Source organism: Hyperolius riggenbachi, chromosome 4 (genome assembly GCF_040937935.1).
Source record: "Hyperolius riggenbachi isolate aHypRig1 chromosome 4, aHypRig1.pri, whole genome shotgun sequence".
Classification (NCBI taxonomy): Eukaryota; Metazoa; Chordata; class Amphibia; order Anura; family Hyperoliidae; genus Hyperolius; species Hyperolius riggenbachi.
The window spans coordinates 366,167,340-366,192,178 of record NC_090649.1 but is presented as its reverse complement, the minus strand read 5'-3'; the positions used below and the strand labels follow the sequence as shown (position 1 = coordinate 366,192,178).

Genomic DNA, 24,839 nt, shown 5'->3' with positions numbered 1-24,839 from the left:
GGGAGGAGGATCGCTGCAGAGAAGCCACCGGAACTTCTCTGCTTTGCCGGGTCTGCTTTTAGGGTTCCCTAGGATGGCTGGATGGATGTTTGCACACTGTGGGTAGCACAGATCGCTACCCACAGTATGCCGACAGGCATCCCGCCATCCTAGGGAATACCATAATAGTGAAAAAAGCAGAGCCGGCGGAGCAGAGAAGCTAGAAATCTCCTTCGTGGCATGGACAAACCCGGCTTTCAGCCTCTTTTTGCTGGATGAGCCAGGCGGGGGGTGAAACATGAAAAAGGGATCAAACTACATGCATGAAATAGTAACTTTAATATGTGCAGTATTTTGCATAGTTTATCATCTCTCCCAGTTTTGTTCCAGCAAGATGCTCTTCAAACTTTGCATCCACCTCTTTGCTCTGTTCTTCAGTAAAGAGGCTCTTCCAATCCCCAACTTCACCTTTAAAAAAAAAAAAAAAAAAAAGTAGATATATTAAAGGACAACTATGCAGTTATAGCTGTTTAACCAAAATGAACAGCATTGAGAGCCTGCTCACATAGGCAGAAGTGCTGTGTCGTGCACAGGGCTGGTTCTCTCAGGAAGAAAGGTGAAACATTTGCATCAGGCGCAGAGATTACAGGGGCAGCATGTTTGTACTGTGTTTACACTAACACCATGTAGTCAGAGTAGGAGAAGAAGCGAGAGGAGAGTGAGGTTGTAAGATCCAGTGGCCGCTCATGGCGGTGTAACGCCGAGACCCACGCTTAGACGCAAGCCTCTGGGTCTCGGCCTGTCTCTGACGTCACTGGAGCGCATGGCGCTCAGCTTCCATTGGATGAGTGGCGGACGCGCTCTCAGTACGTGCTCTGCCGCTGTAAACATTAACCACTTGTGTGCATTGCGTGTCAGCCTCTCTGCTGACACGCTCTCTGCTGATTGGCTACTTTGGATTACTTTACTTTCTGATTAGTTAGTCCTTGTATAAATGTAAGGTGAGCACCCTCTGTCATCGCTCGTGATAGCCTATGCTGGGCTTGTTGCTGAGATTGCGCTCAGACCAAGTGCTTGTCTTGCTGCCGACTTGTGTCTGTCTCTTGACTAAGCATCTTCCAGATTGCCTTACCGTTACCAACCCGGCTTAAACCTGACCACGCTTCTCTATTGGATTATCTGTTACCAACCTTGGCTTGTTAAAGGATTCGCATGAACGCTGCCTGGACTGACTCTGGCTTGATTGACCACGCATCTGTCTAGTGATTATACTTCAGCCATTACCTGCTATCTTGCCATCATCTGGATTGCCTCAGCCTATAGGCCTCAGGTGACTATTCAGTATACTGTGTTTGCATTGCTCATAGCTGTGTTTGGTGTTTGCTGTCTGCCAGGTTGTATGCTACATCTGCCTGCAGGGTATTGTAGTTTGTATTAGGCAGGAGTTTCCGCAGGCGTTAGGGCTGGGCTATAGATCAGTCATATGGGCATACAGCCTGACTCATAGCAGGTGACCAGACAAGCCTGACAGAGGTGAAGAGGTCATCATTGGGGAAAAGCAGCTTGTTGTGCTGTGTGAGGAGTCTGACAGTGAGTGAAGAGGGGGGAGGCAGGAAATCAGCAATGTTTCATTTGACTTGCAGAGCAGAAAGGAGGAGGTGGCACTGCTGTCCTGACTGAGCAGGAATGGAGGATGGCTGGCTGAGGGTGAGCAGTTTGTTTGTCACAGACTTACAGCCAGCCAGTGTGCTTTAGCTGCAGCATGTCATGTGATACCATTAAAGTAGTAGAGTAAATTGTCGAACTGCTCGATCATTCCAAATCGGGGTTGGGGGGCGTATCCCACAAGTTTGCCTCAGGCAGCTAAAAGTCTAGAATCGGCCCTGGTGGTGCCCACAGCTTGACACTGCTGCTGGCTATTGTGGATCAAGTAGCTGTGTGGCTCCATTCTATAGTGAATAGGACAACCTCACACCACCACTTTGAAGTTTTCCTGAATACAGTTTTTTATATTGCCACACTTGTAGTGTAAATTGCATCACGTCAGTGGAGGGGATTGGTGGGAAGCAGCAGTAATGAAGTGGTACAGAGCAGGGAAGTAGAAAATTTGGGAGCCTACAGCTAATAGAATATTTAGGCGCCCCCACAGACACTAATGCAAAATATCGGCTATTGGGACCCAAAAGCAGAAATGTGGGCCCCCTAGCCGGCTCCAGGCTCGTCCAACCAAAATGTTTCATTTTGAGAATTATAAGGGTTAGGTTTAGTTGTAGTAAAATATTAGTTATATTTACCAATGTTTTACTATTGTCATTACGACTGTAAATATTTTTTCATTTTCATTGATAAAGGCGATATTCTGCATTTTCGGCTTTACCCTGCGCCCTTTTTAAAGAAAATCTGTAACTACAAAAAGTTCCCCTGGGGGTAGTCACCTCGGGTGGGGGAAGCCTCCAGATCCTATCGAGGCTTCCCTGTCCTCCTGTGTCCCACAGCGGCAGAGATAAAGCTCCCCGAGCGGCGGGGATGTAAATATTTAAGTCCAACATTGCTGTGACAGCGCTCCTCTTGCAGCCTAAAACTAAAGAAAAAAACAACCGCACATAGTGCATTACTGCATTCTCAGTCAACAGATATCATCCATTTCACCCAACATGTGCACAGGTGATGATAATGTGCTCCACTCTTAGTGAGACCAAACCCCCCACAATGTAGCAGCTCACCAGATGGACACCACCTCAGAGTCCAGGTGGGTCTAGCGCATAGCCTTCAGGCGGCTAACTATCAATCACAGCCTTCACGTTTGTTATTTCATATAGCCATATGACTTCAGATTTATTGCACAAATCCACATGTAAAACAATTTAAAAAACAGACATAGCGTAATCCAGTTTTAAAATCACAAAGGCCTGCGCAGTTCAGCGCACTCACATGAGTAGATGAATAAAGGGCATCTCGGGCATCTCGGGCTCCCCGCTAGTTCGCACGCACATACTAAAGGAGAGCGGAATGTCGGGGCGCAGGTGCCGCTACGAGAGTGAACGATATTGGTGGGCTGTGATGCCCGAGATGCCCTTTATTCATCTACTCATGTGAGTGCGCTGAACTGCGCAGGCCTTTGTGATTTTAAAACTGGATTACGCTATGTCTGTTTTTTAAATTGTTTTACATGTGGATTTGTGCAATAAATCTGAAGTCATATGGCTATATGAAATAACAAACGTGAAGGCTGTGATTGATAGTTAGCCGCCTGAAGGCTATGCGCTAGACCCACCTGGACTCTGAGGTGGTGTCCATCTGGTGAGCTGCTACATTGTGGGGAGTTTGGTCTCACTAAGAGTGGAGCACATTATCATCACCTGTGCACGTGTTGGGTGAAATGGATGATATCTGTTGACTGAGAATGCAGTAATGCACTATGTGCGGTTGTTTTTTTCTTTAGTTTTAGGCTGCAAGAGGAGCGCTGTCACAGCAACGTTGGACTTAAATTTTAGGTTTTGTGGTAGCGAATACTCATCATAAGGACTTACGGGTTATATTGTGGCAGGCTCAGTTTTCTTTTAATACGATGTAAATATTTACCTTCCCGGCTCCAGCGCAGACACAGTATCGGCTCTCCGCTCGGAAATAGGTGGAAATAGCCGATCTCTGTCAGTCCGCTCTACTGCGCAGGCGCAAGTTTCTTGAGCCTGCGTAGTAGAGCAGACCCGACAGAGATCGGCTATTTCTGCCTATTTCGGGGCAGAGAGCTGCAACAGCGCCCCCGCTGGATCCAGAGGCTACTCCCCGGGGGAACTTTTTTTCGTTACAGAGTTTCTTTAAGGAGAACAGGCAGGAGGAACCCAGGGCCCACTGCACCAGCACAGGGTTTGACTTTTTTTTCCTGCGTTTGATCAAAATGTGTTATCAGATATCGCGGACACAGTCCTGCAGTGCGAATGTCAGACATGTGCGGCAATCATGCACGCAGTGTTAAAAATAGAGAATCACAATCTTAGTTCATTTGTGTGATTTTTGGTGGAAAAAAGCCCTTCGCCATCCATGACTCAGCACTTTGATAGCTGTTCTTACCTGGTTCACTTGTGGTACGTACTAACCACTGCTTACTGGGAATAACTTCTCAGACCTGTTGTTTTGGAGATGCTCTGACCCAGTCATCTAGCCAGAACAATTTGGGCTATCAAAGTCGCTCAGATCCCTTGCTGAGGGTGCGTTTCCACTAACGCGAATTCGCATGCGTTCCCCGCATGCAAATTCGCATAACCAATAAAATTGAATGAGCCTGTGTCCACTTGTCAGGAAAACGGAGCGTTTTCTTGTGCAGGAAAAATCTGCTCAGCAGAGCCATCCGAATTCGGACACCGCACACACGCATGCGATTCGCATACAATGTATTTAATAGGGAATTCACATGGTGTTTTTTCATGCGAATTTTCATGCGAATTCGCATACGATTTCGCATGGAATCAATGAAAAAGCACACAGGCACTGACATGGTTAAATTCGCACACAGCGTCATCCATGCGAAATCGTATGCGAATTTGCGGTAAAATTCGCATACAACCGCATGCAATTTCGCTCCTGCATGCGAATTCGTCCGCGGAGAATCCGCGGCGATTTCCCACCGCACTAGTGGAAACGCACCATTAGACATTTTTCCTTAAATAACTGAATGATATGAAATGCATCCTACTCTTATTATTTTTTCTATTATGGGATATACTGCATATCAACAGTGCTGTACTTGGCCTCTGCAGCCATGTGTTGCACATGTGCACAGACTGTAATCTTAGGTCCAAAAACATGTGTATGAACCTTACATACTTACATAACATAACCAAGCAGCTCAGGGTGACCCAAACCACTAGGAATGTACTGTATAGGGGGATAAAAGAGACCATAGTTCACCTAACTTTTTTTTTTTTTTTTTTTTTTTTACATAAGTGTGACCCAAAGGTCAATGTTCTGCTATTTACTAGAGCTAACATTTTTGTTTCATTTTGGTTGTGCAACAGGACACTGTTTGCTCACTACTAGTACATTGTGATCTCTGGACATAAGAAAGACCTTAGAGATTCTTGGTCTAAATAAATATATTATAGTCCAGTGTTTCTCAACATTTTATTGGTACGTACCCCTTTTAAAGCCCTGTACTCACCAAGTACCCTCTAGCATAGTAAACATTATCACAAGTACCCCTTGACAAATATATATTTAATCGTAGTACATGTTAATTGGTTCCAAACACTTTTCAAACATTTACTATTACTTTTAATTAGCTAAAATACTAATTTGGTGTTGTTTAAATAAGATTTAAATCTCTACATTTGTTATTCTTGGTTAAGTTTATCAAGCCTGAGTACCCCCTGGAACCATCAGAAGTACCCCTCGGGGTACGCGTACCCCACGTTGAGAACCCAGGTTCTAGTCCATAGGAATATTAGTGTTTATAATGCAAAACATAACTCCTTCATAACGTACCTTTGCGGAAGAAAACATCTCCTAAATTTCCATGTGTGTTGGAGGATTTCTCCTTCATAAATGTGAACGTGGATTTTTCCTGCACCACATTTATCTGCTCCTCCGTCAGAGTTAATCCATAAAATTGACATATTTTTCTCAGCTGTGCTGGAAGGTCCTTTATAGGGTAATACAGACATAAAAAAATGTTTTCTTTATTGAACATCATCTTACAAGCCAGAATTTTATTGTTTAAAGGAATTATCAGGCAAAAAAAAAAATGAGTTTCACTTACCTGAGGCTTCTACCAGCCCCATGCAGCCATCCTGTGCCCTCGTAGTCACTCACTGCTGCTTCAGTCCCCCACCGCCAGCTAGTTTTGTTTTTGCCGACCTCGGGTCGGCGGGCCGCATTGCGTACATTTTTACGCATTCCCGCTGGTGCAGGAACATTAACACATACATTTTTACGCATCGTTTTTTACGAGTAAAAATTTACGCATTAAACCACTAACGCGTAAAAATGTATGTGTTAATGTTCCTGCACCAGCGGGAATGCGTAAAAATGTACGCAATGTGGCCCGCCGACCCCGAGGTCGGCAAAAACAAAACTAGCTGGCGGTGGGGGACTGGAGCAGCAGTGAGTGACTACGAGGGCACAGGATGGCTGCATGGAGCTGGTAGAAGCCCCAGGTAAGTGAAACTCATTTTTTTTTGCCTGATAACTCCTTTAAACATTTTAAGAGGAATTTAATTATAATATTAAATAAGTTTCCCCTTTGCAGCATTTTGAATTACCTGAATTTTAAAACTTGTGAAAACAACTTTTTTTTTTGGTCACATTTATCCTAATGTATTTAAAATTAAAAGGGACCTCCAAAGTTTAAGCTTCCTGTGATTTTCCTCCAGTGGGACTAGCTGGGGGAATAATAAAGCAGGGATAGGGGACATTTCCATGTTATTGTCTTATTCACTGAATGTGAAATATTCATTGGACAGCCAAGATCAGATACATTACATATGATGAAGAAACACTCACCTCTTTCATTTCTTCAAATGTCAGTGCCAGTATATTTCCATCATCAATATGCTTGTCCCATTCAAGGTGGTAGTCAAAGTATGATCCATACAACACTAAAGCAGAAAATACATGCAACACTTAGAATACAGTTTAAATACCAACTGTAGTGAGAGGTATATGGAGGCTGCCATATCTACTTCCATTTAAGCAATACCAGTTGCCTGGCTATCCTGCTGATCCTCTGTCTCTAGTACTTTTAGCCATAGACCCTGAACAAGCATGCAGCATATCAGGTGTTTCTGACAATATTGTCAGATCTGACAAGATTAGCTGCATGCTTGTTTCTGGTCTGATTCAGACACTACTGCAGTCATACAGATCAGCAGGACTGCCAGGCAACTGGTATTGCTTAAAAGGAAATAAATATGGCAGCCTCCATATACCGCTCACTACAGTTGTTGTTTCATAAATCATCTTCAGTTATTCCTGAGGATCCCCAGTCAGCATTCCATAAGTGATCCAGCAAATTAGAACTGGATTTTAAATGCACTTGAATTGTCTCAAAATGTAGCAATATAAGCAAGTCATTATATCCATTATAGCGTCCTGATACTCACAAGTTCTCTGGTTACGCAGGCCTCCTCTTCCGCTTTGCCCCCAGTTTGTTGACTGAAGGATGAAGGAGCTCTCCTCCTTTTGAGTATAATTTGTCCTACTCCACACTCCCTATTTGTCCATATTCCCACATGGCTGTGTGCAGCATCCTGGTTGCCATGGGAGCATACTGCAGACGAACAGAGAGCCCAGGGTAAGGCAGATAATGCGCCAAAGGAGGAGAGCTCCTATGGCTTCTGTTCAACTACTGGGAAATATGTAACTAGGGGATTTGTGAGTATCAGGATTCCTAATGGACACACTGTCATATTTAAAGGGTATTACTACATTTGGGTCACTTCTGGTGTCCTTTAAACCAGGGGTCCCCAACTCCTGGTCTACAGCCCAGCGCCATTCCGTGGGCTGCAGAGTGTTAGGAGGCGGTGCTACATAACACTGGGGGCACATCGAGATATCTATACTGAGGAGGGGGCTACATAACATTAGGGTCACATCTTCCTATCTATACTGAGAAAAAGAGCTACATAAAACTGAGGGCTCATATAGCTATCTATACTGGGGAGGGGGGCTACATAACACTGGGGACACATCTTACCGGGTAGGGGAGAGGAGTGCTACATAACACTAGGGGCACATCTAGTTATTGATACTGAGGATGGGAGCTACACAACACTGGGGGTACATTTAGCTATCTATACTGGGAAGGGGCTACATAACATTTGGGGCATATCTAGCTATCTGGGGAGGAGGCTACATAACATTGGGGTACATCTGACTATCTATCTTGGGACGGGGAGCTACCTAACACTGGGGAAAAATCTTTACCTGTGTGAGGTTTGTGGGGATCCTCAACAATAGCCCCTTCCCAGCTCCCTGGGTGACCTCCCAACCAGGGGTCGAGTGGTGCGTGGATGCGGGTGGACGGCGTCCACTTACTATTTCCAGAGAGTGGACGCCATCTACCCTGGCATGTGTGGAGGGGAGCAGCGCAGAGAAGAGGGAGAGCTGTGAGCAGCGGTGGAGAAGGGGGGCCATCTCCCCTCTCCTTCCCTCACCTTAGTGATCTCCCTCCCTCGCTCTCCCCTCCAGAAGTAATGTGCGGGCAGCCAGCAGCGAGCAGGACTTACCTCTCCTCTTTCTGACACCGGATCTGCGTGCTGCTGCTCTGGTCTGAACCAGACCAGATTAGCTTCAGTGGAGTGCTCGCGCCGGAACGAAGAGAGGTAAGTCCCGCTTGCTGCCGGCTGCCCGCACATTCCGTCTGGAGGGGAGAGCGAGGGAGGGAGAGCACTAAGGTGAGGGAAGGAGGGGGGAGATGGCCCCCCTTCTCCACCACTGCTCACAGCTCTCCCTCTTTTCTGCGCTGCTCCCCTCCTGCTGGGGGGACACCTGGCTACCTATTCTGGGACATATACCACTGACTACATATATACTGGGCACATATACCCCCTGACTACATATACTGGGCACATATACCCCCTGACTACATATACTGGGCACATATACCCCCTGACTACATATACTGGGCACATATACCCCTTGACTACATATATTGGGCACATATACCCCCTGACTACATATATACTGGGCACATTTACCCCCTGACTACATATATACTGGGCACATTTACCCCCTGACTACATATATACTGGGCACATTTACCCCCTGACCACATATACTTGGCACATTTACCCCCTGACTACATATACTGGGCACATATACCCCCTGACTACATATACTGGGCACATATACCCCCTGACTACATATACTGGGCACATATACCCCCTGACTACATATATACTGGGCACATATACCCCCTGACTACATATACTGGGCACATATACCCCCTGACTACATATACTGGGCACATATACCCCTGACTACATATGCTGGGCACATATACCCCTGACTACATATACTGGGCACATATACCCCTGACTACATATACTGGGCACATATACCTCGGACTACATGTATACTGGGCACATATACCCCCTGACTACATATACTGGGCACATATACCCCTGACTACATATACTGGGCACATATACCCCTGACTACATATACTGGGCACATATACCCCTGACTACATATACTGGGCACATATACCTCTGACTACATATATACTGGGCACATATACCCCCTGACTACATATATTGGGCACATGTACCCCTGCCTACATATACTGGGCACATATACCCCTGCCTACATATACTGGGACATATACCCCTGCCTACATATACTGGGACATATACCCCTGCCTACATATACTGGGCACATATACCCCTGACTACATATACTGGGCACATATACCTCTGGCTACATATACTGGGCACTTATACCCCTAACTACATATACTGGGACATACTGTATACCCCTGACTACATATACTGGCACATATATACCCCTGACTACATATACTGGGACATATACCCCTGGCTACATATACTGGGACATATACCCCTGGCTACATAAACTGGGCACATAAACCCCTGCCTACATATACGGGGCACATATACCCCTGCCTACATATACTGGGCACATATACCCCTGGCTACATATACTGGGCACATATACCCCTGGCTACATATACTAGGCACATATACCCCTGGCTACATATACTAGGCACATATACCTCTGGCTAGTGGCTACATATACTGAGGACTACTATACTCATGGCTACTTATACTGGGGACACCTATAGACCTGGCTACCTATGCTGGGGATACCTATTTTGGGGGAACTGTTGTCAGATTATCTGCATTTTTGTAGAACCACTGTTATGTATTTTGGGGAACAGCTGCCAGATTATGTGTATGTTAGGGGAACGGCTGCTGCCAGATTACGTTTATTTTGGGGAACAGCTGCTAGATTATGTGTATGTTAGGGGAATGGCTGCTGCCAGATTACGCATATTTTGGGGAACTGTTGCCAAATTGTGTATGTTTGGGGGACCACTGCTGCCAGATTATATGTATTTTGGGTGTTACGTGTATTTTGGGTGATCCGCTGCCAGGTATCGCGTATTTTGGGGAACTGCTTCCAAATTATGTGTATGTTGGGGGAACTGCTGCTGCCACATTATCTATTTTTGGGGAACCACTGCCATATTATCTGTATTTTGGAGGAACTTCTACCAGATTATGGGCCTGATTCACAAAACGGTGCAAACTTTTTCGCGGACTTTTGCGCGCGCAAAGTGCCGCGATTCGCGCGATCGCGGACTTTTGCGCGCACAATTTGCAATTGCGCGCGCAAAAGTCCGCGATCGCACGAATCGCGGCACTTTGCGCGCGCAAAAGTCCGCGAAAAAGTTTGCACCGCTTTATGAATCAGGCCCTATGTGTCTTTTTGGTGAAATGCTGTCAGATTACATCTATTTTGGGGGGATACACTACGGCAGAGCTCAAACTTCCCGGCAGACCTTTTACATCACTGCTAAGGTCATGTATATTTGGCCCCACCCATGACCACGCTCACAGTATGCTTGACCACGCCCATTTTTGGCGCAGGGGTTTTCCAGGTGAGTCCACTCACCTCTTTTTCCAGGACTAGACCCCTGCTCCCAACCATACCAATGCGGCAACACCACCACCACACTGGTCCCCAGCTAACTGTTTGGACTAAAACAGCGTCCCCTAGAGCCAAAAAAAGTTGAGGACCCCTGCTTTAAACTGTCTTTAGTTAAGTGATAAAATACTGCAGCCCTCACCTAAGTATAAAGGATTACAGTGGGGGTTGCTGAAAATTTTAAAGTAAATTACCAACGCAATTGCAGTGTCATGCACACAGTAAGAATTTGACTTTTAATAAACTCAGGCTGTCCTGGATACATGGATGTACCGTATTAATAAAGTCCCTTGCTGTGGATGCTGGGTGTAACTTAAGCCACAGTCACTAATTCAGTCCAAGTTGGCTGCATTATTTAGGTCAGCCCCAAAGTGGATACTCAAGGATCACTAGTGAACCAGTAATAAAATAAGTAAGTCAAACATCAAGTATCTCTACTAGCATTTTTGCAAGGGTAAGTATAACTAACTATGTCACATGCCTTAAATGTTAAATAAAACTTAAAGTGAGCTGAGTATGAACTGGAGGATGCCATCATTATCCTTTTCATAAATCCCACTAATTGCTATATTAACATTCTGTCCTTATCAGTGTATTCACTCACATCTGTACCCCACCCTTTAGATTGTAAGCCTCTGGCAGGGCCCTCCTCCCTAATGTATCCAGCTTTATTATGCAATCTTACTCACAACCACCCCTCTTGTAGACTCGAACAGTCTCTATTTTGACCTATGACAATGTATTGTTATCAAATCATTTGCATGATCTTGTTTTGTTGTGAGCTTCCGTATGTTCTACCTGTATGTTAACCCATTTATCTATTGTGCAGCGCGGCGTAATATGTTGGCGCTTTATAAATACAATAAATAATAATAATAATAATCTGTAGCTAGGGAAGTCAGTTCTGAATTAGAGAAGCCAATCTGCATTTGTGTTCTGCATTAAAGCATATTCACAGTGTAACGTTGCGGTTTAATGCGACGCTATAGTCACAACGTGTAGGCATTTAGAGGTAACGCACTGCAAGCAGTGAGTTACTACAACGCAACAATTTTTAACATGACGTTAACGTCGCAATGTGAACAGCCCATAGGTTTATCTTTGCAGTGCAGTAAGCTGCGTTATAAGACTTTATAACGCAGCTCTGCAACATGGCACTGTGAATGCGACCTTAGAGTCACCGAATAAACAAAAGGCAAAGGATCAGCACAACAGCCAGTCAGAGCAAGAGGGAGTTATAACTTCCAATTTTCTTCACATTAATGGTTCCCTTTGTGATGTATGCGCAGTCAACCACCAATTCCTATTCCCTTCGCTGCAGTGTACCATAAAGCCTCAGACCCTGAGGGAATCCTGAAGGCAGTCAGCACTGCTGGCAAAGTAACCTTTTGGATTGATTGGTGAGTCCACACACAGTCCAATTTCGATTGTATATACAATCAATACAATCTGGGATCTCATATAGAGGCCAGGTCGCTGCCACCAAGCGTGCGAATGCGCTAAGTCTAACTCTAGCTAAATCCTGTGGGGAAAAGGGTTAATTTGACAACCTTTCTAGAGATAGAAAAACTAACAACATTAATATCAAAACAGTTATGGTAACGTCTCAACTGAGATATGAATTTGTTTACAGAGATGTTCAGAACAGCACTTAGACAAACGATTTTTAATCGTTTATTTAAAGAAATAGTGCAGAACAAAAATATAGCAAATGAAACAAATCGATACAGAAATAATAAGGATTCAATATGAAAATAATACAGTCTGAGCAATTTGTCAAGTTATCGTATGTCCTTTGCGATAATAAGTCCAACAGAAGATATAAAGTCCAGTTATGGAAAGTTCTGTGGAAAGGGTAAAAGTCCTTTTATAATCCAGGCAAATCCGTGATGTTATAAGGATGGCTGGAGTCTCTACCTCTGCCTGAGTGTCCAGTCAGTTTTTAACCCTTTCTCTGCCAGAGGGTGTGGATGGTAACTAGAGATGTTCTCCCACCATTAGCAATCTGAAGTCCGGCCCCTATTCTCTGAGGGACCGATTTGGCATTTTCTCCAATTATGCCATAACTCAGCGGGTCTCGGACAGATCATATAAAAACCAGCATTTTAAACTCCGGCGTAAAGGTGTAATCGTTAAGGGCTCTGCCTCTGACACAGGAGACCAGGGTTCGAATCTCGGCTCTGCCTGATCAGTAAGCCAGCACCTATTCAGTAGGAGACCTTAGGCAAGTCTTCCTAACACTGCTACTGCCTATAGAGTGCGTCCTTGTGGCTGCAGCTCTGGCGCTTTGAGTCAGGAGAAAAGCGCGATATAAATGTTATTTGTCTTGTCTTGTTATGTCATCATGTTCTGAACCAATCGACATCAAACTTGCTTGGGCTGACACCCTCTATTCCCGAGGGATTTGATATCTCAGGTATAGAAGGTGCCAGATCAACGCTTTGTGGACCAGATACCCCCCCCCCTCCCCCCGTTCAGGTTTAAGGCATATCTGATAATTTTGACATGTTTGGCATCTACGGAGCATTTATTAATTTAGTAAAATGTCTGAATGACTTATTCTTTTATATCAAGGGAAATTAAAAGTCATTCTCTCTACCTCTCATCAGGCAGGAATGTGGATTTTACGAGGGGATCTGTTCTTCTCCTTATCTTTAAAACTAGGATGGAGAAACTTTATTGCCCCCCTGATAGATAACCTTTTTCCTGTGTGGCAGAGGTCTGGTTTTTGCAAGGAACACTGTCTTCTCAACACAGGCTAATGGATTTAAAGAGGTACTCCAGATCACATTTTGTGCGCATTTTCGTGAGCTTGCCGCAATGGCATTCGCGAAATCGTGACACCCTTATAGTAGATTCTGCCTAATTTGTATAATTTATGATGCTCAATAACATTTCTCCTGCATATAAGTGGGTAAGCAGCTCAAGGAAAGATGTGGTAAGATGACACAGCACCTTAAAAAGAAAGCACAGAGACAACAGAAGTCTAAATGGTGCACTATGCCACTGAAAAAGGGGGTGCAAAGAATTTGTAATAAAAAAATGAGGTTGCTTCAAGGGCAACCAACTGAGCAGGCAGGTGGAGAAGTATAAACCAGTCTCCACTCGGTCATTTCCAGACTGTTCCTGGCATGGTCGCTCTCTTAGAAAATACGACAAGGTCCCAGCTGCAGATGTGCAGCTGGGGATGAAGGTTCCTCATAAAGAAGGGTAAGAAGCACAATGGGATAAGATACTCTAAAGAATGCTTAAAACTTTGTTAAAAACAGCTAAAATTATAGGGAAATAGATGGTTTACCTCAAAGATGGCACTATTAAATGCAAAAAGTTTTATTTAGCACTGGTAATCCATTTCGTGGGTCTCTTCCCACCTCCTCTGGCCAAAAGCTGTGCCAAATGATTAATAAGCCGAGTACCGAGTGCACAGCTATTAGCCTATCAGCGGCAGCTGTTTTCTCAGGCAGCAGTTTCTGACATGGTACAGAAAGGCAGCTTTGAAAACTGACCTAGAAAGGTTATTCAAAAAATAAACTCACAACATGCATAAATACAAACCATGAACTAGGGTTTTTTTTTTTTTAACACATATGACATCTGAGGAAAGAACTTATTAGGCTTAGTACAACAGAAAGGGCTTGATTCACTTTTGCGCGAAAAACATTCGTGATTGCGCACAAAAATTCGCAATCGCGCTTAAACGTGAAAATGCGCGCGAAAACGGACGTGATATGAGTTTAGTGAATCAAGCCCAAAGTGTGAAAAAGTCAGTGGATGCCCATCCAGGATTAGTGTGCTATCAATGACAGAATTCCTGTTTTTAGGAATATTTTAAAGCAAGAAACAAGTTCAAAGATTAAGTATAATAGTGAAGTAATCAAAGAAAAAGAAGATGCCCCATAAATAGTGCCTATGAGAATTATTTTTGTGAAGGAAAGAAAAAGTAAAAAATGTCACCAAAAGATTAAATGCTCCACATCCCTATTACTGAACAGACTACAGAAAAATTACTTTTTCTCTCCCCCTGCCATAATCCTCCCCTCCCTCTCCCCACATTTTCTACCCTGCCCTTTTCCACCGTTTTTCATTTTCACCCTCTACTGTCTTTTTGCATATTTTTTTCAACTTTTTTTATTCTTCGAAACTTTATTATTATTTTACTAATTCATGAAGACGTTTTTTTGTATCACTGAGCTAATTATTGCATAATTCCCCTTCAAAGCCCCAGTGCTTTGAAGTCTTACTATTTTTAGTGCAATAAGTAATATTACTAAGGAAAAAAATGTATTTTATTGTAGGATGATGTAATTTGTGATATACAGTAATCATGCCTCATGCAATTACCAGTGATACCTGCCAGTACAAACAGCTCTTTCACACTCCTTGAGCAGCCTTCTGAAGTACTCCCCTTGCTGAGTACTTTTGAAGATGAACATATCCATACTTCACATGCGTGAGCTTGGAATCACGCATGTGTAGTATAGATGCGAGTAATTCTGAAGGCTGCAAGAGGAATGCCAAAAACCTAGAGGAACGGATATCTTCCACCATAGATGGTCTGGAAACGATGGTACAGATTGAGGACCAGGAAGGCTGTATAGTGTCCAAAGCCTTTTCTCTACATATAAAAACTTTGTTTTAAGGGTTGTACACTTATGGGTCTATGAAAACGGGTTATATAATGTACATGAAAACTGGTCATCTGACTGGAGAAGCTAAGCAAGTTTTTGTGGATTCTGTTTCTGTGTTCATTTTCATACACACACAGCCATCAATTACAATACCTTTTCCAGTTATAAAGTCCCTGAAGAACAAGTCCCAAGATTCATAAGTAGGAAGCACCGGATTTTTGTTAGTGAAATGAAAAAAAGATACAGCTGTGTCCTTTGGATTCCGAAGGATCACCAAAATCTGTACAAAAAAGAATCTCAGTTTTAAAATTGACTTGTCCAGTCGTTGGAGTTATTCAGTTACAATTGCAGCAATGTATATAGAACATTGTGGTTATCTCTGTCATCGTGTCACATGTTTACAGGCCTACAATCAGTGTTGCTTGCAAATTTTCACCAGTCATTTTCACATCCAAAATGCTTCGGTTTTGAGAAAATTTTCATGAAAATAGCTTGTATTTTTGAGTTTGCCACGAAAACGTGAACATTTTTCAATATTACTGTAAAACCGCAAAAAAACTAAATTTGTACCACAAAAAATTGAATGCGAAAAGTAAATATTTTTACCAACAAACACAAAAAATAAAACTTATTTATGCTTAAAAATCGAATTTAACATTATTTTTGCAAAAATTAAAGTGAAAAGAACATTGGCATTTTTGCTCATCACTGCTCATCTGAAAAAAGGTTTCTCACTTTTTGCTCTCTACCTTTCATATTCAGATTCACCACTTTTACAGTACCAGATTTATAAAGGTGTAATGGGTTTTGTTCCCCAGTTTGGCCTTGAAAAATTGAGATCTGTGGTACAGTATATACGCTACACTAACAATCAGACCCACAATTTACTTGCATTAGAAGTTGTAAATATTTAGTTCTGCACTTGTGATCATCATTTCTTGCCACGGCCATTATTGGAAAACTTGAGAACAGAGCACTGTTGACTTGGGGTCATTATGGTCGGGTATCACTACTTCTTGTGTGCATACTGATACTGTATATGAGAAGTGATGATAATTTGTAAAAGTGAACACCAATGGCCTTCACTATTTCCTATGGTGATCATTATAAGAATGGGCTTATAAGGTGGCAAGCTGGTTTCTTTACGTCTTTTTGGATACGGTGTTAGGTACAAAACTTTATACTAAATAACATTTTTTTTCCAGAAGTGATATGCATTCAGTCACGTCAGTCGGGCATGCATGCGCAGAAAAGCCTGACTGACGTGACTGAAGACAGATTACCGGGGCTGATAGCAAGTGAATGGAAGCACCGGGGAGGATGGCAAGGGAGGCAATGGTGGTCATGGGGCTGGAGGAAGCCCCAGGTAAGTATGAATTATTTTACCCACTTTGTCTCAGGTTACCTTTAAGAAGAGGGTCCAAGAAAAGAACCCTTATAAAGTCTAGTGAATTACAGATAATACAATATTGCCACAAATTATGTGTTAAATTACTTACAAATTTTGAGCAAATGTGTAAAGGTGCCCATTAACGGCACATTTCCGTGGCTGATCAATCGTTCCCGATTGGTCATGCCAATTAATGGACAAAGTCCCACTAACCAATCCAATCATACACGTGGGATTGATCTGAAAAAATGGATTGGTTCCATTAACCTGATCAAATTGGCTAGCGGGAATTTGGCTGTTAATGGGCATGACCGATCATTTCCAATCGATTTCCGTGGGAATTTTATTGTTAATGGGCACCTTAAGAGGTCCAATGCAAAAACTGCACCCATTAGCCAGGGAAGACGTATTTATCTGACTGCTTTGATTTGGGATCAATACATAGCACCATAAACTCTTGCCACTTATTGCTGGGAACCATCAAGCCAGGGTATGTCTGAAGAGCCTATGTGCCCACCACAAGTTGGCCCAGTGTTGCAAGGAGGGGGAGACTATGTTGGCCTTTCAGGCAAGTTTCCACTACCTACAGCTGACAGTGACAGCTATAGCAAACTGGTATATAGAGACACGCTGGATTTATGGAAAGGGCACAAAGGTCTAAGCCTTGGGCAGAATATAATCTGTTGCATATAAATGATGAGGCTGCAAGTGGAATAAGGATGCTGCAAATAGGGAACAACGCACAAAGAGGTGAGTTGCTGCCTAAGGGAGCAGTGCTGTATGAAAGAGTGGGGCTACTGTACATGGATGTAATGCTGACAACTCACCTACTGATGGATTGGGAACTTCACAGCGACAAGAGAGATTCCCTGAACCATCTTGCTCCCCGTGGGAATATGCAACTTCATGTGTCGGCACACGACGGGCATGAATGAGAGTTCAAATGATAGCGGCAGAAGCCCCAGGTAAGTGAAACTTTTTTTTTTTTTAATAGCTGCAGGTCTGCTTTAAGATAAATCATAGAATACCTTAGTTTTTTTTTCAAGAACATTTTTGGGAAGATTTCCATAGGTAACATGTGACGCGAGGAGTCTTGGTGAAGGCAATTGTTTCAGTTGCTTTAGAAAGAGAAAGATGACAAATTAATACATTTATCAACGAGGTTACTGTTAATAACTTATATTGAATCACTTGCTTCAGCCAAAAAAAAGAACCTGTCATGAATAAACATAGCAGAACTGGCAGGACACAGTATGCAATACCATAATACATCAGGTGAGAGGGGCCTGCCCATGGTAAACAGAGTTGTCAAATGATGTATAAGCTCGCAGTGGCACCTTGCTGGAGCAGAATAGAAAAAAGGTCAGCAGCTGGATAAAGTGTCCTAGGTATTTCCACTGGAGTTCTAGCGGAAAGCTGCTAGTGCACCTGCGCAGGCGGGCCAGTATTATTATTATTATTATTATTATTATTGTTTTGGACTGTTCAGGGGTGCTAGCACTGGATTGGGCTGGCTGAGGAGAACAAGAGAAGCCTCTGTTTTTTGGTTTTTTTTAATGTCAGGGATTCTCTTTAAAGGTGTTCTGTGGCATTCTAACAATCAAACAAGCTGACACTTACCTGGGGCTTCTATCGGCCACCTGCAGCTGTAATGTCCCTTGCTGTCCTTTTACAATGCTCCGTTTCCCGCCACTGGTCCAATATTCGTCTAAATAGACGAATAGTGCTCGCTCCTGTGCGCGTCAAAGGGAGCTTACTGCGCAGATGCAGCACGAAGTTTTCTTGTACTGAGCCTGAGCAGTAAGCTCCTGATGCAACGGCCACACAGCTGCAGAGTAATTACTCCCGTAATTAGACTGGGACCGGTGGCGGGGAACGGAGCATTGGTGGAAGATGGCGCAGGACATTACAGCTGCAGGGGGCTGATAGAAGCCCCAGGTAAGTGTCAGCTTGTTTGTTTCTTAGAATGCCAAAGAACTCCTTTAAAGCTACATACATTTTGCAGTGAGTCAGAAAGATACCCCAAAAAGTTAAGCTGAGAAGAGGCTACTTCTGATTTCTCCCCAGGAACAGATAACGGACTCGTGCCTGGAGAGTTTGTTTGACCAGGGGTGGGGGAGGGTAGGTAAAATAATTCTTCTGGCTCCAGGCAGGACTCTCCAATGGACACAAAAGGACCAGGAATAAATTACAATAATTCTTCTGGCTCCAGGCAGGACTCTCCAATGGACACAAAAGGACCAGGAATAAATATTCCAGGAGCAGAAAACAGGTGCATATCTAAAGTGGTTAAACTGGTTGAACAGGTGCAGGTGGGGGCTTTCAAAAATTTTTCAGGCTTGTGTTTCTTCAAGGGGCCATCCTGGAGCACGATTGAGGAAAAAGCATTTCATTAATGTTAAGAGAAAAAACAAAGTGAGTAGTGCCTGCTTAAGAGGCAGACTCCACTTTAAAGAGCTCTTAATGAGCATTTATTTAGAGTAAAATAGGAATATGCATGGACTGGTCTGCTTGGATGCTGCACCTCGAACAAGGCGGCCAATGACAGCCACCTCTACCAAGAATGCAACATGTGTACAGCAGTGGTGCTCATCCGTATTCTGGATATCCTGGTAACCCGGGGAAGGGGAAGGGGGGGGGGGGGGGGGGAATAGGTAATGCAATGAAAAAAAAAGACGTAAGAACCCAAACCACAGGGTAGATGTAAAAAGATTGATCACTGAATAACCCCCCCCCCCCTCAAATTAAAGTTGGAAAGGTTAATAATCAAACTTCTACTTTACTTAGAAGCTATTAAAATAATACAATATAAATGATAATAAATGATAATAAATAAAATATAATAACAGGTGAAATGTCAGAGATAGTGCTGAACAATTAAAAGGCAAAGGTAAGGCAAGATTTACAAGATCATGTATGCGTTCCCCTAGAAAAAGTAATCATTATCAGATAATCCCTGTAGAGCTCAGCTGTTTTACAAAGAGGCACACACATACAGTATGTACATGTTTACCAGGTCACACTTTGGAGCTCGACCTGTTTCATTGTAAAAGCTGCCTTGCATAGCTCTCAGCTGGCACTGAGATCGGCGAGGTGACTCCTAACTGTGCAAATGTAGAACCAGCATTTCTGCTGATGTGTAGTAGAATGCATGTGCCTTACAGTAAACTCAATAAAGTTGAAGAAGTAAAAACAAACAATACATTTTACACCTTGCTGTGTGTAGACACAGTGGCGTAACAGTAGGGGCTGCAAGGGATGCAGCAACGGGGGGCCCGCCCAGGGCTGTTTTGGGGGGCAAGAGGGGTGTCGCAGCGATTGAGGGGAGAGGCGCTCTCCCCCTCCAGCATAAATTGGCAGCGCAATCGGACAGGAACACAGAACACGGGCATACCTCCTCGTTCCATGTGTAAGAGGTTCCTCTCTGTAAGTGTCTGATGCTACTTCCTGTTTAGCGTCAGATACTTACAGAGAGGAACTTCCGCTGCATGGAAAAGGGAAGTATGCCCGTGTTCCTTGTTCCTGCCCGCTTGTGCTGCCAATAAATGCTGGAGGGGGAAGTGCTGAGGGGAGAGCCTGAGGTGAGGGAGGGGGGAGTTGGCCCCCCTCCCCGCCACTCTGTGTGGCCATTATTCTCCCCTCATGTGCTGGGGGACCTAACTGGCTACCTATACTTGGCTATACTGGGGGCACTTATGCCTAGCTATACTGTGGGAATCCATGCCTGGTTATACTGGGGACACCCATGCCTGGTTAAACTGGGGGCACCCATGCCTGGCTATACTGTGGGCACCCATGCCTGGTTATACTGGGGGCACCTATGCCTGGTTAAACTGGGGGCACCCATGCCTGGCTATACTGTGGGCACCAATACCTGGTTATACTGGGGGCACCCATGCCTGGTTAAACTGGGGGCACCCATGCCTGGCTATACTGTGGGCACCCATGCCTGGTTATACTGGGTACACCTATACCTAGCTATACTGTGGGGATCTATACCTAGCTATACTGAGGGCACCTATACCTGGCTATAATGAAGGCGCCCATGCCTGGCTATACTGGGGGCACCCATGCCTGGCTATACTGGAGGCACCCATGCCTGGCTATACTGGAGGCACCCATGCCTGGCTATACTGGAGGCACCCATGTCTGGCTATACTGGAGGCACCCATGCCTGGCTATACTGGGGGCACCAAAACCTAGCCATACTATGGGCACCTATGCCTGGCTATACTGGGGGCAGCTATATTGAGGGCACCTATACCTCCCCATACTGGGGGCACCTATACCTCACTATACTGAGGGCACCTACACCTGGCTATCTGTACTGGGGACACCCGGCGGTGAGCTACGTGTGCCAAAACCACCTGCTGCGACACCAATATCTGGGTGGGGGAGGGGGGGTGGACCTATCCAAATTTTTGCAGGAGGGCCCAGTGATTTCTAGTTACGCCCGTGTGTAGACATATAAAACCTAAAAGGAGTGGATGATTCCTGGGATCTTTAATGCAAGATAATTAGGTGGAGAGTCATTGGCCAATACCGTAAAAATACCCTATTGACAAAAATGAACCAGAACAATCTCTATGACTACCCCATCAATATAGTGGCAACATGCAGTCACAGTAAGAGTATTGTGTACTAACCTGATATTTCTCTGGTTTTCCAAATTCCAGCATTGCAAAACCTTTTGAGGGCTCTTTGTTATGCATTGCAGTTAACATTTCAGTAAGTATTTGTAAGGACCAGTTTGTTCCTAAAAAACAGTAAAACACTTTGATAAGGTAACTAATGAATTTAGAAATGAGTTGACTATAACATTGCGGAGAAAATAACCTTGCACAGATTTGCTAGTCAGCTCAGATTCACTAATGTCCGTAAAAATTGCTGTGCATGGTAGCAGCTAGTAATGTAGCATGTGATGAACACATAGCACAACTTGTATTATGTACGCATTCACATGTGTCTTTTCAATAGGCCTAGATTATGCTATTTACCAGGGCCAGATTTTCCATAAGGCACTGTAGGCACGTGCCTACAGGTGACTGAAGATGGAAATGAGGCTCACTCTTATCCCCAAGTGCCTTCCACCTGCCTTACCTATGCAGAGTCCCATGCGGAGTGTAAATGAGAGGGTACTCACCCAGGTCTCGGCATTCCACTGTCCAGATCCCTCTTCAGTGAGGGGCACCACTATCTCTATTACTGTGGATAGCTCTGGCTACATAATAGTAAGGGGCACCTGTAAGCTACCTATGGTTCGGCAGGCATTTATAAGTACATGGAGGGCGAAATCTAGGATGCCAGGTGTAAGTGAAATCTAGGATGCTTCTGTGATGTAAATCCGGGCTTGCCATTTACATATTGTGAAATATTAATAATACACACATTGTATACACAACACAAGTTGTACTATGAGCGCCAGAAGCATTATGTTACTTTTTACCAGTAAAATTGCCGTTCCACTTTGTGGCTGTGATTCATTGATGCACAGTAACATTTCCATGCACGAAGTATCTAAAACTCATGCATGCCCAGTAGAAGGCAAATCAAATTGACGGCTTCACCTCTGCAATGGCCAAACTTAGAGGGAATCTTAAGTCAAACAAAAATTAGATTTTAACTCAACTTGGTGTTCTTCCAGCCCCCTGGACTCCTAATGTGCCCACGACATCCTCCTAATCCCCTCCAGTCAGTGCCGGCAACCCCCACAAAGCTGGCCTGTTTGATGGCTACTGCGCATGCGCAGCCCTGAGCCGATCACACCCTGGTTGCGTTCTACACATGCGCAGTACGTGTAAATCGCTACTGCGCTAGTGCAGAATGCTCCTGGTGCCGGGAGTGCGACTGGTGGTGACAGGCCAGCTTTGCAGGGATTGCTGCTGCTGGCCAGAAGGAATCAGGAGGATGTTGTGGGCACAGTAGGAGTCCAGGGGGCTGGAAGAACCCCAAGGTAAGTTAAAATCGAATTTTTGTTTGACTTAAGATTCCCTTTAAGGAGCATGCCAGGCAATGGGGAGTGAGGTTCTGTGGAGTGGAACTGTAGAGAAATCCACAGAGAAAGGCTGCTACACTCACACTCACCCAACAAAGGGAACAGGGAATCTTGACCAGCATCAGCAAACATGCAAAGGAAATCCCGCTGCACCAATGTTTTATGGTGAAAGTAGAAAAAGTCTTTATTTAATAATCCAGCATCTCAGCATACAGATGCAAGCTCACGTGTATCGGAGCAAGAATGGCTCCTTAATCATAGCTATGATTAAGGAGCCATTCTTGCTCCGATACGCGTGACCTTGTATCTGTATGCTGTGATGCTGGATTATTAAATAAAGCCTTTTTCTACTTTCACCATAAAACATTGGTGCAGCAGGATTTCCTTTGCTTGTTTGTGTGGAACTGTACTTCAGCACCACGGCACTGCTACCCTGCTTCCTGGGTAGGGTGGAAGAGGGATCTGCTGCTCTCATGGCTCCCCACCACATGGCTCCCCACCACTCACCTGATGTCTGCTGCTACATGGCAGGCTCCCCTAGCACTGTTGAGTCCAGGGGGCTGAAAGAACCCCAAGGTAAGTTAAAATCTAATTTTTGTTTGATTTAAGATTCCCTTTAAGGAGCATGCCAGGCAATGAAGAGTGAGGTTATTTGGTGTGGAACTGTACTTCAGCCCCACGGCACTGCTACCCTGCTTCCTGGGGAGGAGGGGGGGAACTGCTGCTCACCCCTACCAGCACCACAAAGCTCCCCACCACTCACCTGATGTCTGCTGCTACATGACATGCTCCCCTAGCACTGTTGCTCCCCGCTGCTTGTACTGACCAGCCGGAGCTACCACCACTGCTCCCCTCTGCTTCTTCTTTAAAGATGCTTTTGCCGGTACTCTTGTCAATGGTGTTAGAAAAAGAAGTGGAGGAGAGCTCGAGCAGGTGTAAAGTAACACTCATCTGGACTCATGTTTGACAGGAAGCAAATTATGTCTCGCCATGCCTGGGGTCTAAGTAGAATAGGATAAGGCAAGGTCACCATGGGCTGATTTTAGATCTTGCCAGTGGTTGATGCTGGCGAGTTAGAGAATAGAATAGGGTCCTAGCTGGTGCAATATGGTATCATTTAGGATCTTTTATATTTAACCTCTTGAGGACTGCAGTGCTAACCCCCCCGAGTGACCAGGCCATTTTCAGTAAAATTGGCCACTGCAGCTTTAAGGCCAAGCTGCAGGGCCGCACAACACAGCACACAAGTGATCCCCCCCTCCCATTTTCTCCAAACCAACAGAGCTTTCTGTTGGTGGGGTCTGATCGCTCCCCCCATGTTTATTTTTTTTTTTTTATAAATGTTATTGTTGTCATTTTCTTTTTTTAAATACCCTGTTTCTTTAAATCCCTTCCTCCCTCCCTACAGCCAGCCAATTATGGCGATCGGCGATCGCTCTCTTGTCCCCCAGGGGGACAGCCTTGTCACACGGCTGTCCCCAGTGCAGCGCTGCTGCTGATCGCAGCGATGCACCATGTAAATAGACGGCGAGGTCGTCGTCTAACAGTCTCCCGAGCCTGAAGGCGGGGCGGAGCTCCGCCCCCCAAGCAGGAGATGCGCTCTCCTGCAAAATAGAGCCCCAGGACTTTACGCCAATTGGTGTTAGGCGGTCCTGGTGTCAGAATTCTAGCAGTTTTATTTATGCAGGAAAAGATGTCATATGTATATGTGTTAAGTTTTAATGTCCTATGCAAAATTTCATTGTAAAGTGAAAAGTTAGAGTACTTTATATTGCTCTGTGACATAGCATATTCCAGGCTGTAAAGCTTATGAGATTATTTTAACTTGCAAGCTGGAAGATTGTTGACGTACTGGTTATAAGAAGCCAGAACATTTTGTTTATGTTAGTGCGTGGCCTTGACATTTAAAGAGGCTTCTGTGTGAAGACAGAGAAGCAAGTTAAACTTACATTACTGCAGTAATTATATATGCACATATTCTTAATTCTTACACATATATTAATCTTAATATTAATTATCAATACAGACCCTTTAAAGAAAGAAATAGTTATTGTTAAACCCTATATAATAGAATCTATTACTTTAAAATATATTTAAAAGCTAGTGATGATTTGGGTCTGTGAAACCTTCTTGTGAGATTGTTTTAGTTTTAGAAGATGTTGACATGTTTCTTAGCTTGAAG

General features: G+C 44.2%; 1 protein-coding gene across 1 annotated transcript in view; it reads right to left on the bottom strand.

The window, feature by feature from the left end:
- Positions 1-299: 299 nt before the first annotated feature.
- LOC137504055 (sulfotransferase 6B1-like) overlaps positions 300-24,839 on the bottom strand; it is a 29,606-nt gene continuing 5,066 nt past the window's right edge. The window contains exons 2-7 of the mRNA XM_068231978.1: positions 21,309-21,418; positions 17,691-17,780; positions 15,426-15,552; positions 6,478-6,572; positions 5,461-5,617; positions 300-447 (exon numbers count right to left, since the gene is read on the bottom strand). Coding sequence (XP_068088079.1) covers positions 317-447; positions 5,461-5,617; positions 6,478-6,572; positions 15,426-15,552; positions 17,691-17,780; positions 21,309-21,418 — 710 coding nt within the window. The 3' untranslated portion in view covers positions 300-316. The remainder of the gene's footprint in view (positions 448-5,460; positions 5,618-6,477; positions 6,573-15,425; positions 15,553-17,690; positions 17,781-21,308; positions 21,419-24,839) is intronic.